Source organism: Triticum aestivum, chromosome 1D, assembly GCF_018294505.1.
Source record: "Triticum aestivum cultivar Chinese Spring chromosome 1D, IWGSC CS RefSeq v2.1, whole genome shotgun sequence".
NCBI classification, from domain to species: domain Eukaryota; kingdom Viridiplantae; phylum Streptophyta; class Magnoliopsida; order Poales; family Poaceae; genus Triticum; species Triticum aestivum.
Genome location: NC_057796.1, coordinates 328,771,765 through 328,788,402, shown reverse-complemented (window position 1 = coordinate 328,788,402; position 16,638 = coordinate 328,771,765). Strand labels below are relative to the sequence as shown.

Below are 16,638 nucleotides of genomic sequence, written 5' to 3'. Positions count from 1 at the left end.
TAATACAATAAGTTCAACAGTGAAACATATATACATATATGATTATGTGCTTACACATATATTTCTCACTGGTGTACACCACATTTTTTTTCACCCGGGCATATGTGCTAGTAATACAATAAGTTCAGCGACCGTAGACCGCACGAACATTCTAATCGTTTCTAATCGTTTTGGAATGTACAGTCAATGCGTTCTGGCCTGCATTGGTAGTCAAAATTTCACGCTGTTCACTTAGTATCGTTACAGAAAATTGGCTATGTGTAGCATATAAAAAATGCCAGCATGGGTAAATTCGACACCTTCACCTGAAAGCAACCAAGACACATGAACAATACTATACTTCTACAGAACAATCAACCGGCAACTTAAAAGAGATTTGACTACGATACAACATTGTTTCCCATTGTCAAGTAGGGCACATTATATGAAGTACTCGTAAATGCAACAAAACCCCTGATACCAGCCCACCAGAAATAATTAATGCATCCTTGTGCACAACCATGAACAAATATGTTGTTCTGTAAAGGGAAAGTGAAAAACTATCTCCCTCTGATGTTATCCTTCAATGGTCTTCAACCACCAAACAATCCTATAGACCATCCAGACCTTAAATTTCCAACTCTTCCGAAGAACTGCAAGAGCAGACATCTTAAGCTGCAATGCATCTCCGGACGCCAAGGAGGATGGCAAGTTCGCAGTGGCACCCTAACAACTCCAGGACGACAATGCCACGTACCTTGGTGCAAGGTCGCTCATGCTCATTTGCAGCCGATGCAAAGATGCTTTCCACGTTAAGACCAAACCACAAGCATCTACCAATAAATTTACCAGTAGTCATCCGAATATTCATATCCAGACCAGCGCGAGCGTGGTGCACCTTTGTTTGATTGCCCCGCAGATTGCCAGTGTCGAGGGTTAAAACCCCCGTCATAATGTCTTCTGTAGTTCTGTTCGGGCGACCTCGGTGTACTCCTCCCCTTATAAGCTCTCCTGCTAGCATTTCTTAGATTCTCTTCAATATCATATTCTTCACGCTGCAAAATTCAAACAAAAGGGAAATGCTTCACTACATGGAAAATAGGTTTAGCTGTAGTAGCTGATAAAATGAAATGCAATGCCTAAGTTTCATCTTGTAATTATAGAAAATTCATGGTTACAGCCATTAACAACTGTAACTAACAAGCAGCATCAAAATCAAACCTAAAAGTAGATTGCTAGTTTGAACCAGAAAATTTTCCAAACATTAGAGATTTCCTATACAACTTGGATTTGGACATCGAAATACGAATTCAAATTTGGAAAATAAACTTTGGCAGGTTTTCAACCAGTTTTGCATCTTCAGCTTCAAATTGTAAATTCCCATATCTGGAACACTCTTGCGCAGTGACTTCCTATACTAACTAGCAAGAAACAACAACTGGTCATGGAGTGGCCTGAGGGCTTGTTTCGGTCCCAAATCCTGGCTAGGGGTGTGCATTATTGGCTATGTGATTCGGCCTTCGGGTTACTTTAATTCCAGGTTCCACAAATTGACAACCGAATTCGTAACTAGCCAAACTACTAAGTGAACACTAATATACCAAATTTATTCGATTTGGTTATTCAGGTCTAGGCGTCTAGCTAGAAATAGTTTGCAGCATGGAAAAAATGCAGAAAAATAATAAAGGAAGTGGCAACTCACAAAGTAATCAAAGGAACAAAATGAAAAGGTACATGCACAGTTCCACCCGTCACAAATCAAACACACTAAGCAAAGCACAAATATACACCATGGTGACGATTGCTCAAGAATCAAACAAACTAAGCAAATCACACATATACACCACCTAGATGATTGCTTCAATGGGTGGAAACTCCGTGGCACTTTCCACTACGACAGACGTCTTCGTTTGCTCCACCGTCAGCCGGCAAGGACCTGTGGCGGGCTCAGTTGAGAAGGAGCGGCAGTGTCTGCTATGGATGATGGGAGTTGGATATCTTTGTCATCGGGGCGGTACCGGTGGCAGAGAGAGCAGGGACTAATGCGGCTGGGCATGGCCATGTGGATATGGAACAAGGACAGGCTGCCTGGAACCACACGAGGTTGGTGGGCTTGGGGCCTGAAAATATCACAGCTAAGAGCATCTCCAACCAGACCCCCCCCCCCCCTCCGATCCGTTTGTCCGGGCGGCACCATCATAGTTGAAGTAGTGGCATCAAAAGACTTGAGGATTTGGCATGCCAGGATCTCACGATGACATCAATGTGCTTCAATGATCACCGTTGTTCAAGAGATTTTGGGATGGGGATGCTCCGGTGTGCAACTACACCGTCAACAGGGACAACTACACCATGGGTACTATCTTGCCGATGGTATCTATCCTTAGTGGGAGATGTTTGTGAAGATTATCCCCGAGTCCCAAGGTAACAAAAGATGTCTCTTTGCACAAATACAAGAAGCTGCTAGCAACGATGTGGAGAGGGTGTTTGGAGTGCTCCAAGCTCGTTGGAGTATTTTCATGCAGTTGCAAATATGTAGGATCCTGAGACATTATGGGAGGTGATGACTTGTGTGATCTTGCACAACATGATTGTGGAGGACGAGGGTGATGGTGCTCACCATACTTCTGACTTTGAGAAAGCCGGAGTACATGTCTGCCTCCCGGAATAAGATGCAGCCCATGTTCTCAACTTCCTAGAGATGCATCGACAACTTCAAGATCAACAGGCGCATGTGCAACTAAATGATCTTGTGAAGCATATGTTGATACACGCCGGAAACAATTAGATTGGTTATGTTATGTCATATTAATTTTATGTTTCAACGATGCACTCCAAATAATATTTATGTTTGAACTATGTACTCCCTCTGTAAAGAAATATAAGATCGTTTAGATCACTAGAGTACTTTTTAGTTTGAACTATGTATTGTTGAATTGTTGGGTGCTATTTTCATTTTTTTTTTGTTCTTTCGTTGAATGATCTATGTGCATAACTTCGCCTATGTTGTCTCAACATAGCCGGTCCCAAGCCCGGGTAAAGAGGAGGGTTGCGATAGGCTTGGCAAGCCAACGTCAAAACTCAGCCACTCTTACGGTGATGAAACCCAAAAGAACATCGTTGGGGCATAAACCTCTTAGAGACGGATCATATCGGAACCCGGGTGTGGCGTAGGGCACCGTATCTTGATCTGGATACAGTGGCAAGTGAGCAAGGATCGAGTCGTCGCATCCTTAGTGGCGCACTACATCAACGCCCAAGTGTAGTGAAAATGAGCAAAAGGGTCTTCGCATTTGAGTCAACGAGTGTGAAGGGTAAGAAAGCTAGCCGAGCCTAGTAGGATCAGCTTAGGTAGCTGGGACATTGGGTCCCTAACAGGTAAGCTATGAGAGCTAGTTGATATGGCAGTGAAGAGAGGTGTTGATATACTTTGCGTCCAAGAAACCAAGTGGAGGGGGCAGAAGGCGAAGGAGGTGGAGGATAGCGGCTTCAAGTTGTGGTACACGGGGACAACTGCAAGCAGAAATGGAGTAGGTATCTTGAACAACAAGAGCCTCAAGTATGGGGTGGTAGACGTCAAGAGGCATGGGGACCGGATTATCCTGGTCAAGCTGGTAGTTGGAGACTTAGTTATCAATGTTATCAACGCGTATGCCCTACAAGTAGGCCACAACGAGGACACCAAGAGGGAGTTCTGGGAAGGCCTGGAGGACATGGTTAGGAGTGTACCTATTAGCGAGAAGCTCTTCATAGGAGGAGACCTCAATGGCCACATGGTTACATCTAACACGGGTTTTGAAGGGGTGAGTGGGGCTTTGGCTATGGCGTCAAAAATCAAGGAGATGTCTTAGGCTTCCCTCTGGCCTACGACATGATCGTAGCTAACACCCTCTTTAAATAGAGAGAATCACATCTAGTGACTTTTAGTAGTGGTCAACACTCTAGCCAAATTGATTGCGTCTCGAGAAGAGAAGACAGGCGTGCTTGCCTAGACTGTAAGGTGATACCTGGAGAGAGTGTTGTCCCTCAGCATAAGCTTGTGGTGGCTGACTTCTACTTTCAGATTCGTGCCAGCAGGATAAGCGCGCCAAAGTCGCTAGAAGGAAGTGGTGGAAGCTCAAGGGAGAGGCAACCTAGGCTTTCAAGGAGAGGGTCATTAAGGAGTGCCGGAGGAAAGGGGTGATGTAGACTATATGTGGATGAAGATGGCGACTTGCATTCGCAAGGTGGCTTCAGAGGAGTTTGGAGTAACCAAGGGAAGTAGAAGCGAAGCTAAAGATACCTGGTGGCGGAACGATGATGTCCAAAAGGCTATCAAGGAGAAGAAAGACTATTTCAGACAACATAGAGTACGAGGTGGCAAAGAAGGCCGCAAAGCAAGCTATGAGTGAAGCAAGGGGTCGAGCGTATGAGGACTTCTACCGGCACTTAAGACACAAAGAAAGGTGAAAGGGACATCCATAAGATGGCCAAGATCCGAGAGAGGAAGACGAGGGATGTCGACCAAGTCAAATGCATCAAAGGACAGAGCAGATGAACTCCTGGTGAAAGATGAGGTTAAGCATATATGGCGGGAGTACTTCCAGAAGCTGATCAATGGAGAGAATGAGAGCTATACCATTGAACTGGACGACTCCTTTGATGATACCCTCGGGCGTTTTGTGCGGTGAATCCAAGAGTCTGGGGTCAGGGAGGCTTCAAAAAGGATGAAAGGAGGCAAGGCGATGGGCCCTGATTGTATCCCCATTGAGGTGTGGAGAGGCCTCGGAGACATAGCGACGGCTAAGCTTTTTAACCTCATTTTTCGGGCAAACAAGATGCCAAAAGAATGGAGGTGGAGTATATTAGTACCAATCTTCAAGAACAAGGGGGATGTTCAAAGTTGTACTTACCGTGGAATTAAGCTGACGAGCCATACAAGGAAGCTATGGGAGAGTCATTGAGCACCGCTTAAAAAGAATGACAGGCATGACCAAAAATCAGTTTGGTTTTATGCCTGGGAGGTCGACCATGGAAGCCATTTTCTTGGTAGGACAACTTATGGACCGATACGGGAAGCAAAAGAAGAACATGCACATGGTGTTCATTGCTTGGAGAAGGCCTACGATACGATATCACAGAATTGGAGAAACACAAGTCCCAACAAAGTACATTACCCTCATCAAGGACATGTACGATAATGTTGTGACAAGTGATGGCGACATTGATGACTTCCCGATTAAAATAGGACTGCACCAAGGGTCAACTTTGAGCCCTTGTCTTTTTGCTTTGATGATGGATGAGGCAAAAGGAGATATCCCATGGTGTATGCTCTTTGCGGATGATGTGGTGCTAGTCGATGATAGTCGGACGGGGTTAATAGAAAGTTAGAGCTATGAAGACAAACCTTGGAATCGAAAGGTTTTAGGCTTGGTAGAACTAAAATCAAGTACATGAGGTGCGGTTTTAGCACTACTAGGTACGAGGAGGGGGTTAGCCTTGATGGGCAGGTGGTACCTCAAAAGGACACCTTTCGATATTTCAGGTCAATGTTGCAGAAGGATGGTGATATCGATGAAGATTTTGGGCCATCGAATCAAAGCCGGATGGATGAAGTGACGCCAAGCTTCTGGCGTTCCCTGTGACAAGAGAGTGCCACAAAAGCTAAAAGGCAGGTTCTATAATATGGCGATTCGACCCGCAATGTTGTATGACACTGAGTGTTGGTCGACTAAAAGGCGACATGGTAACAGTTGGGCACAGGGAGATGCGTATGTTGAGATGGATGTGTGGCTACACAAGGAAGGATCGGGTCCGGAATGATGGTATACGAGATAAGAGTTGGGGTAGCACTGATTGAAGAGTTGTCCAACATCATCTGAGATGGCTTGGGCATATTCAGCGCAGACCCCCAGAAGCCCCAGTGCATAATGGACGACTAAAGCGTGTTGACAATGTAAGAGAGGTCGAGATAGACCAAACTTGCCATGGGAGGAGTCTGTAAAGAAGGATTGAAATATCACCAAAGAACTAGACATGGATAGGGGTGCTTGGAAGTTAGCTATCCATGTGCCAGAACCATGAGTTTCAGCTTTAGCCTACCCCAACTTGTTTGGGACTAAAGGCTTTGTTGTTGTAATGATCTATGTGCATGGGAATGCATGGATCCAACTTGTTTGGGACTAAAGGCTTTGTTGTTGTAATGATCTATGTGCATGGGAATCGGTTGGAGATGCTCTAACTGTGCTGCACGGAACATCATGGTCTTATTGGGTAGTTTGGTTTTATGGAGTGACAACCGAATAGCACAAGAATTGGTGCCAAACCCAGAACCCGTAAACCAGATAATCCCATAATTTGGCTAATTCAGTTCGGTTTCAGGTTAAATGGCACCTAATCCTGGCACCGATCACGCAGTACCATGAAATGACCTACTTCAAGTGTTTACCAACAGCACTGTTATCAGTTCAGAGTTAAGACTGCTCCTGTTGGTTTTTTTTCTCAGTACATTATAGTTGGAACTTGAAATTCACACAAGGTAATCGGTTCTGATTTCCTTCTAAGCTTCTGCTATGCACGTAACTGGTTGGGTGTGCTTTCATGCAAACATTAGTTAATTGCCATTTTCCAGAATCATAGTCGATTGCAGTTATGTTTTACCTTGTCAGGATCTGAAAGAATATTATATGCCTCTCCAATCGTTTTGAACAGATGGTCGGCATCTGCATAAACCTCCTTTGCGACATCCCTCCAAAACCCATCATCGGCATTCTCATTTCTTACAAGCAATTGAGTGGCCTGCAGGTCAAAGTGGTGTAAAATGCAAACTCTGCCTACATAAGAAACAATGAGAAATTTTCTGAAATAATGGGAACCTTATCCGGGTGGTGTCTCAATGCAGCTTTTCGGTAGGCCTTCTTAACATCTGCTGGAGAACAGGACGGTTCAACTCCCCTGGAAAGAATGGATAACACCCAATTGAGTTTATCTCCTCATGACATGAGCAATACAGAATTTACTTCATTCCATGAGAAATGCGATAAATTTATAAGTAGTGACTGGAAATGAGATGAGTACTGGTAAACCCGAAGCTAAAACATGTCTTTAAAAAACTTGGGGGTGATAGATGAAGTTGCCTTGCAACATACGTAGCATAACATAATTTTCTTGCTGATGTCATTTCAATGTCATATTGGTGCTCTTACGAACAGTTTCAACACAGTGACGAGCACAGAGAGCAAATTTCCACTAAGGCTATAAGAAAGCACAGTCAGTTCTTGTAGGCACAATCAATGGTATTCTTTGTTTTTCTACGATAATATAAAGTGGAAAACAAATGTAGGAGGCATGCATTATCAAACTGTTCTGGATGATGGAACTGAAACTAAACTTGTGGCAAGGAAAACACTATTAGATGAACAGATAGGTAAATTTCACTTAGAAAACTTACAAGATTAAATAAAAATTCAAGGGAGTATCTTTTCTTGCTTCATCCTCCGCAGATAGAAGTCGAGCACGCGCCTGCTTCAGGTCACTATGCTTGTTGAAAACTTTTGGTGATACTCCAGGCTTATTGGCTTGCTTTTGAAGAAGTGAGATTAGCTTCCGTAAATCATTAGCAGATTGTCCATAATCCCTTATCATCTCATATAAGGTAGCCCGCCTGGAAATTGCCTGGAATTAAGAAGCTATTAGACTAAATCCTTGAACAATAATGTAGAGTTAAGATAGTCCGTATCTAATCTTTGACCTCCAGTTATTCCATACAAAACATGTGAAAAAAGAGAAGCTCATAACACAGAACAAAAGCTACTAAAGTATACCTTGGGATAATTTGCATCGAGAACCATGGCTAGTGAACAATCTGCAATTGCATCAGTAAGTTGACCAAGTGCTTGATATGCAGCTGCACGGTTGCAAAAGCAGACAGCTGAAAAGGGCCGTGAATCACTATTGTATGCCAAAGCCGCTGAATACTGTTCCACAGCTTCCGAATATCGCCGAGCTTGAAATGATTCATTCCCCGCAGCCTAATAAGGATTATAGGTGGAGAAAGAACAAAGATTTGTCATTGTTGATTCCAGACTGCAAGAACTTGGGTTTTGATTCTGTTAGATTTCTCAGATTTATGACTTCCGTTCTTGATTTCAAGTTATTAGTTTGCTAGCCTGCTATAGCACGTGCACGCACGCGCACACACACACACACACAACCGTCAAACGGACTAAGCTGCTCCCAAATGACACCCCTGCCTCCCAACCCCAGTCGGAGTGGCTCAAAATGCCAGGCCATGAAGCAACCAGGGGCCAGTTTTATGTTGTTCATTAATGTGAAAACTCGACAATATTTCTTCTTTTGAATCGGAGGCCAAGTTCCAAACCATGTTTCCATCTATGAGAAGGTTTTCTTGCTTGTTTTTTTATTCTTCTTTTTTGGTCCAGGAACTTGTGGATAGAATTCTAAGGCCAAGTATAACTGAAAGCGGCTAAGAGGTTAATATGATTTAGAAATGAGATAACAATAATAATGCATATACATCAGCGAACATCGTGTATGGAACTTATCAAAATTAGAGAACTTGATTGTTCAACTGAAATTTAGCCATCGGAAAATGTAGAAACAATTTATAGCATTCAAAGAAATAGGATGCCAAGGAAACATAATCAGCATACACATACCATTGGTAGATATGACACAGAACATATCAGCAGGTTTCTACTTTGCTAGTGCGCTAGAGGATGAAGAAAAATCAATAAACAGATATATACCTTGAAGGAAAGAAGTTTCCTTATACTTGTAGACAATGATGAGAAACATTTCCTAGTGCTCCCGTCACTGCATGGTTGTCATCATTCAGAAGTTAAATATCACAATACAGACTAAGAAAAAGGAATGAAAATCACAGGACCTGGCAAATTTACCTCTCTTCGGCAGGTGTCGCCAGCTCATGCCTCTTTAGCAAGTCAAGAGACTCTTCAAGCTTGCCTAGAAGGAAGTAAGACTTGCCAATGAGGTATGGCCGCCAAAGTGTTGCGGAGCATTCTGCCTTTTCAGGTACACTAGAAATATTTGGCTCTCCATTGGCATTAATTGAAACAGAATTTCTTTCAGCCAAATCTGCTGTTTCTTGACAGAGTTCAATTACTTCTTCATATCTTCGTAGCTGTTTAGTGTCGCAACCATATTAGTGAAGCAGTGATAAAAAAAAGGATTCTTAACAATTCATCAGTGTAAAACCTCAGGCTAGAAATACATACTGTCAGCAGTGCCTCTGCTTTCATCTCCATTAAGTTATCCGAGTGTGAACTTATGTGCAATGCACTGGAGATAAGATCCAAAGCCGTTTCTGCATCAGGCAATGTTCTTTTCTTAAGAAGCTCCCTGGACTGGGATATACAGTCTGCCACTCTCTGCGGTATTGGTAAAAGGATGTCAATGAGACATAATGAACAAGCAGATAACTCAAATCTTATTTCCTAAGGAAGCGATCATTCAAAAACTAGTACATCTGAACAATCCAAGAAGGGAATGTAACAATTGCATATCGATAACTAGGAGGGGCCTCCAAACCAACACGAGATTCTACAAGCATTAAGCATGTAGTCGTATACTATGGGGTTTGTACGTGATTCTGGATCTTCAAGTCCAAACAGAAATAATATTAGGAGAAGCTCACACTATTTTAACAAGACCAAACGTGAAAATCAAATTTTAGATGCAGGAAGCCTAAATGTAGATTAGCTTATATCATTGACTAGCTATTAGTGCGCACAAGATATGCCCCTGCAGCCGAAGCAAAGGAATGTGTATCAAACAATAACTCCTTGATGATAACAGGAAGGTGCGCACAAGATATTACACAGCTCTCTAAAATAGACAAATTGCAAGCCTGGTACATAATAATTTCGCAATTGTATAGCAGAAAACGAGCAATTTGATGAGTCAGTGGTTGCTTGACGATAACAGAGTTCTCTTACAAAATAGTGCATCTAGGAATATCATGAGAATACGCTGAGGGTGTTCAATAGAAGATCCAAGCACACATACATGACTCAAGTAAGAATGGCTTTTCTCTCAATAAAAAGTAAAGAGTATGCTTAAAGAAATTACATCGTGTTATCAACAACTACCCACTTCATGAATGCAGACAAATAACATCAATGAAATAAGCTGGCCACCCATTTTTATCCAACAGAGGGTTTAGTATAACCATATTATCACCAGCAACTTAAAATGAAAAGGGAAAAACAAGCTGGTGATTCTGCAATTAAAACTACAGAAAATCAACATTCATCTATGTGTTATTGTGTGGAAAGGTATATTATATTTTGCGGACCAAGGTAGTGCTTAAAAGGGACAGACCCAGTGCATAGAAGCTCCCACACAAGGTGGGGTCTGGGGAGGGATTATAGGAACCTAGCCTTACCCCTGCGAAGTGCAATGCAGAGAGGCTGGTTCGAACCCAGGACCTCTTGGCACAAGTGGGAAAATCTATTGCAAAAATTCCAATGCCAGCACTAATGCGGTTCTATCGTTGTTTATACACAGTTGGTACGTGGGACGAAATCCTTATTATTCTAGCCATGGCAACTATTTGCTCATAGTGTCTGGTATTGTGGTAATGACCAACATTCCTGGTATGCCAGCACCAAGGCAATGCCTAGAACAGGCACAATTTTCAGTAAAATAGCTATAATTACTTGATTACCACCAATATTAAGCTAATCATGTAAGTATTTAGTCCATTTGATACCCTCTTCAGATGCAATGAAATATGGGAAGCAGACTAAGGCCACTGTTCATCGAGATGTAAAAGGCTAGTCAATGGAACCGTTCCATGTAGTGACATGGCTAGAATTGAACCATAAATTGTCTAATGCAGCATAATAAGTTTCTTCATCAGAGCTGCATCCTACTGATATGACACTTGGGGCAGGTATTGACCTGTTTGGCAAGTGGCAACTCAAAAGAACTTCAAGCTTTTGAGGAGGTCAGATTTATTTCCCTAGTCCCTGTATTTCTAGTTTAATTAAGAGTTCAATTTTCTTTGCTGGCCCATGAATAGTTGGCCCAATCCATGTAAAACTAAACTATGTGTGCATTCCATAGCAAACCTAAAGGACAGACCCAGTGCATAGAAGCTCCCACACAAGGTGGGGTCTGGGGAGGGATTATAGGAACCTAGTCTTATCCCTGTAAAGTGCAATGCAGAGAGGCTCGTTCGAACCCAGGACCTCTTGGCACAAGTGGGGAGACTTCACCACTGCGCCAGGCCTGCCCTCATTCCATAGCAAACCTGTTTGCACCAATTACCTGAAGTGGTCAACAGACTAGCCACCTGTAACGAATGGGCTGAAGGAATCGCCAAAGATCATGCATTACAGCAAGTACTATAAAAAGGAGGCCACCTGGCGACAGCATCCTCACCTTGTTTGCCTAGCCAAATTATTCCACATAGCTACCCAGGAGCCAAATCAGGGACTGGGCACCAGGTCCTGGCTTGCGACCTATATGGCCACCTACAAGCCTACTTGGAGATTACGCATTAGCTTAATCGGGGAGTTGGCAGACTCTGGCCTGCCACCTAGGATCCTGATCAGGAATCATGCATTAGTCTAATCAGGGATTGCGCACCAGGAGCTGGCCTGCCACCCAAGTAGCACTTTGGTTAACACTGATTGTCTGACTGTAGCCACACAAAATACATACTTTCATCACATATTGCTAGAGAACCACAAGTCATTGGTACGTTTTAGGGCTGACAAGACTGAAGATGTAAATTCCAAAACATACTGATATCACCAAATTGAACAGAACAAAAAAATTGAAGGTGATTTAGCATGCTGATACTATTAAATTGTACAGGATTAAAAACTTGAAGGTAACCCTTGAGCAGAAAAAACATGCCTTGACTCTTTCCAGACCATTAGAAGCCTCAGCAAACATTTTGGTGTCAGAATAAGCAGTGTTACTAGATTTCAAACAGGCTGTGTAATTGTTTGATGCACCTTCAAGATCCCCAAGCGCAAGTTGGCAACTGCATGCGTAGATAGTAAGAAGTTAAATCTAGCAATCACTTAAGAAGTTTAACAGTAAGAAAGTACCAGCAACTGAAGTTGCTGAGTTAATGGTCTCTCCAAAGTACTCTACTACAACACATATCAAGCGGCAAACCAGATCAACAGAAATGTTTTCCCCTGGACTATAGTTTTAGTCATGTAAAATATACCATGGCTATAACCTGAGTGACATAAGACGAGATCTGAATTATCTGAGCATAATGGCACTATTACAACCAGACCACACATTACTGACCTTCCAGATGCATATAAATTTAAAATTATTTATAATGCTAAAAATATCTTCGAATCTTCCATGATAAAAAAAAAACAGAACATACCACTATTGGGCATTTACCAGAATAATATACATCAATGGCCCTTGCATAAAATTTAGTCCCCCGTATAATGATCAGGGCTCTGATGTTTTTTGCTCAACCAGACATGCTATTGCAATGGAAAAAATACAAATCTTTAATTCTGTATAAAGGCGTCAATCTCAGTGGCAGCAGTCCATCCACCTTCTCCTACACCGTCTTACATGTTTACATGCAGGATAATCTCAATGCAAAACCTAGATGCCTCTCAATTCTACTCAAGGCGGAGCTTGGCCGAGAGATGAGACCGATGCCAAGGGTGTGTCATGTAGCACAACAGTTATGGTTTGACATGCTGAAGCAATCTAATCTGTTGATCCGTAGCACGGTATTTAGCTAGTATACAGAAGAATTAGTTGGGTTGAGGACAGCAACTCCTTACTTTGCAGCACGAACTTTAGCCTTAAGAAAGGTGGGGTCAATAGATGTCGCGATTGAACAATCTTGAAGAGCTTCTCTCATTCTCCCCAGAGACATTCTAGTAGCTGCACGGTTGCTATAGCACAGCATCAACGCATGGGAACAGCGTCCAGAAGTTGCATACTGGGAAATCGAATTTATTCCACGGGTATAACACCCCTCTGCAGTAGCGAAGTGACCATTTGCATAGGCTTGATTCCCACTGGCACAAATGAAACAAACAAACTATGATATAACAAAAATTGGAGTAATCACAAGCTTTTACAGTAAGATATTTCTAAATGCCATAACGATGACAATGAGATATATAGAAAAAATCAAACATGTCCAGACAAACCTTGTACGCCAGGTCTCACAAGTCTCCAAGTCTGCGGAAACTGATGCATCTCTCCTCAACTGCTCTTTCACTGAATTTTCTGTTGTACTTGTTTCTGGGGAAAACTGCATGCTTTTTGTGTCTTGTGAGCCTTTTGGTTGTACAGAAGCCTGGGTAGCTGAAGGCTTAGGCGCCTGACCAACCTTAGTCCTTAACTTCCTTTTTGTAGTATGTCTTTGTGTCGGTAAGGAACTTTCAGGATACAGTGATGCACCAAAGGTGAAGTTCAGCCCACTCAAATTTGCCGAGCTTGATTGAATATTAACAGGTTCACCAGACTCATGTGGTGTTCTGGAGGTGTTCTCTTCGCAAGTCGGCCCACTAACATTACATCCAGAACCATCAACCCAAGCTTCTGTTGTGTACACTTTAGGTTCACCATTTGCATCAACATTCATATTAGTGAAAATGGGCTGTGGTGCATCATAGAAATTTATTTCTCCATCGAAACTAGAAAAGTTGCTACCAAAATTACTCTCAGATGCATCCGCAATGGGATCTCTGCCTTCATCTTGACACGTTGGAAGATCTGCATCAATAACCAAGTGCTCAGTTGCAGAAACTAGATCATCTTCAGCACAACTGGTATTCTGATTCGGGACACTACCATCACAAATGTCAGTGGACTGATCACAACTCACGAATGCCTCTCTTGGCACTTGTTCAACTGCTGCCTGATAAGGAGAACAATCCATTGGTGAATAGTCACCTGTTAAATCTGAAGCTAATCCATTGGCGCATGTTTCTTGAGAAACTTGATGGAGTTGACCATGCTGTTTTAGCCTTGTTGGTCTTTTCTTTTTCCTTGTGCTTCTATGTGCTTCCTTTTTGTCTCTATACGCTGATTTTATATAGTCTATACCAAATAAGCTCTCTCTGGAGCAACTAGTAGGATCTTGTTTGACCGCACAAGATTCACCAGGAGCACTTTCGCTTCCTCCATTTGGAGGATTGGAACTGAAAGACGGCATCGCATTTGCAGAAGTAGAATAAGTAGATGAATGATTCGACGGAGTAAACGGGCATGACTCCTGAACTTTGGGCTGCGGAAAGGTACAATATCGTGGCACAGCTTCTACTTTGCTCTGAAAGGAAAATTTAGGAGTACACGCATCACTTGCGTTGACATTTCCAGCTGAAGGTCCTTCCTTGTTGATGTTTAATTTCTTGATTTCATCTTGCAGTGCATGTTCTGTAGCCCCTTCAGATAGAATAGTTACACTGCTGCCACTGCCATCATTAGCCAAGCTCCTTCTACTGCCCTTTGATTCAGAGGATACATTAGTTTGAAAGCTTGTGAATGATGTGGTCTTCAAAGAAGAAAAACTTGAAGTTGCATTACTACCAAAAACAAATGGTTCTGGTTGCCGAGTAGCAGCTTCATCTTTCACGCTCTGAGATGGGATTACCTGCTCTATATTTAACTTTGTCATCTTCTCCGGAAGTGTGCTCCCCATAGTACCATGAGCTGAAGTGCAAGTGCTTGTACTTGCACCACTGCCACTATTATCACCATCATCCATGACAACCCTTGCTGACTGCTCTGAAGCAGAGTATGTGGTTCCATTTCTTCCAAATACAAAAGTCTCTGGTGAACAATTTGTATCATCACTTTTCATGCTCTGTTTAACTCCACCTCCTACATTCAAATTTGATGCCCTCTCTGGAGGTACATTGGCAGCACCATTGGCAGAGATAGAAGCACTGCTATTCCCAAAGGAGAAAAATATACTGCCCTTGTCTGAAGTATTGCTTGAAGCGTTGCCAAATATAGTACCTGCAGTTCGGCCATCCCCAGAGCCAAGCACTTCAGTTTGACGACTACCACTACCTCCATCTTTCATGTACTGAAACGTGCCACTTCCTATATTCAACTGTGTTATCTTCTCCTGAAGCACACTTGCATCATGAGCACGATAATCTGCAGCAGCATCGTTGGTGCTTTCAGCATGGCCACTTTCCGGTGTACCATTTGCCTTGGTAACCTGAGCTGAACTGGAAGCATATGAATCGGCACAAGAGGAAGCAGTGCTCCTACTATCAGCAAAACTTCCAGCCCCATTACTTCCAAACACAAACGCTTTTGGCCCAACTTTAGCACCCTCATTCTGTAATGGCACTTCGGTTCCTATATTCAACTGTGTCAGCTTTTCCGGGAGCACATTGGCCTCGCTGCTGGAAACTGAACTACGTATAGTAGCACCAAAGACAAAGCTCTTCTCGGTTTGATCCACCCCCTTACCAGCACCAACGCTGCATTTACCTGGACTCTGCAGGTTCAGCTTCCCCATCTTATGGTCCAGCTTCGAAGCAGCTGATGAGCCCACATCAAACCGTGGCAGGCTGTCCCTCACGCTCCCAAACACGAAGGGAGCTTCATTGGATGCCGCCGGCGGCGGCCGCCTCGCCGCTGGAGCAGGTCCAAACACATTGCCCACCTTCTGGCCCTTCCCGAATTCGTAACCACCGCCACCAGCCACACTCCCCGGCCCGCCAGTTCCGTCCTGCCCCGCTGCATCCGTACCGCCGCCGAGGAATGGATTCCACGGCGCCGAGGCCGAGGTCGAGGTCGACGGTTGCGCGCGAGAGCGGGAGGTGGTGGCCGCGTGCCGGCGCTTGGCCAGCCGAGGGGCTCGGCGGGACGGCGGCGCGGCGGAAGGGTCAGCGGGCGGCGGCGCGAGGCCGAGACCTAGGTAGGGGCTGGTCATGGCGGCGGCGGCTGGATGGGGCGCGCTAGGGTTTTAGCGCGCGGGGGCAGGGCGGTACCGCCCGCGGCATCCCCCTCGGCGCTGGGGCGGCGGCGGGCGGCGGGCGATCGGTGGGGAAGGTTCTGGAGAGGCGTGGAAGGGTGCGGCTGATTTGGGGGAGGGCGTGGCAAGGCGGAGGGGGGGAGAGGAGGCGGGCGAGGGCAGGGGAGGTTGCTTACGGAAGGCGGCGAAGGCGATGCGTGGGCGTCTATTGGTTTGGCAATTTCATAGTACTTGGGCTTCCTTCGGAGACGCTGTCCCATTTTTCAAATTTGGAAATGGCCTGGCTTGGGTCGTTCCCAGCTGGACTCTTTCCTTTTACTTGCCTCGAGGCATTTGTTGTTGATGATTGCGTGAGTAAAAGAAACAAAGACCGCAACTTGCAAAGGTGATGATTGCGTTGTCTGTTCATGATCAATCCCAAGGTGATTGGCTTTCATTATAGTGTAGCCCTCCCTGCATCAACTTGTAATTCCACGTATTTATGGTGGGTGTCCTCATATGAGTGTATGATGAGGAATGCCTTCATGCGCGTCGTGGTAAGCGCCAAAGTTCCTGTCCAACTTTTTGCCTCTCCGTTGACCACTATCACTAATCTGCCGGCTCCGTCCTGCAGAGATATGGTGTTGAGGTGTGGGGAAATCCGTCAGTGTCGATGACACGCGTCTCTTAGTGTGAGAATCAGATGAAGGTGACATGAG

The 16,638-nt window shown here is 44.1% G+C and overlaps 1 protein-coding gene across 2 annotated transcripts; it reads right to left on the bottom strand.

The window, feature by feature from the left end:
• Positions 1 to 285: 285 nt before the first annotated feature.
• LOC123181825 (uncharacterized) lies at positions 286 to 16,092 on the bottom strand. Of its 2 annotated transcripts, XR_006491892.1 has the most exons (12): positions 13,152 to 16,092; positions 12,777 to 13,016; positions 11,866 to 11,995; positions 9,216 to 9,368; positions 8,880 to 9,121; positions 8,727 to 8,793; positions 7,782 to 7,988; positions 7,409 to 7,632; positions 6,834 to 6,912; positions 6,619 to 6,756; positions 737 to 1,034; positions 286 to 632 (listed from the first exon to the last, which is right to left on the bottom strand). XR_006491892.1 is itself a non-coding variant. In XM_044594212.1 (11 exons), exons 1-11 carry the CDS (start codon positions 15,896 to 15,898, stop codon positions 825 to 827), a joined length of 4,437 nt encoding a protein of 1,478 aa, XP_044450147.1. In that variant the 5' UTR covers positions 15,899 to 16,092; the 3' UTR covers positions 286 to 824. The 2 variants fall into 2 exon arrangements, 1 of the variants encoding a protein (XP_044450147.1); XM_044594212.1 differs by having other exon boundaries at positions 286 to 1,034.
• Positions 16,093 to 16,638: the final 546 nt, after the last annotated feature.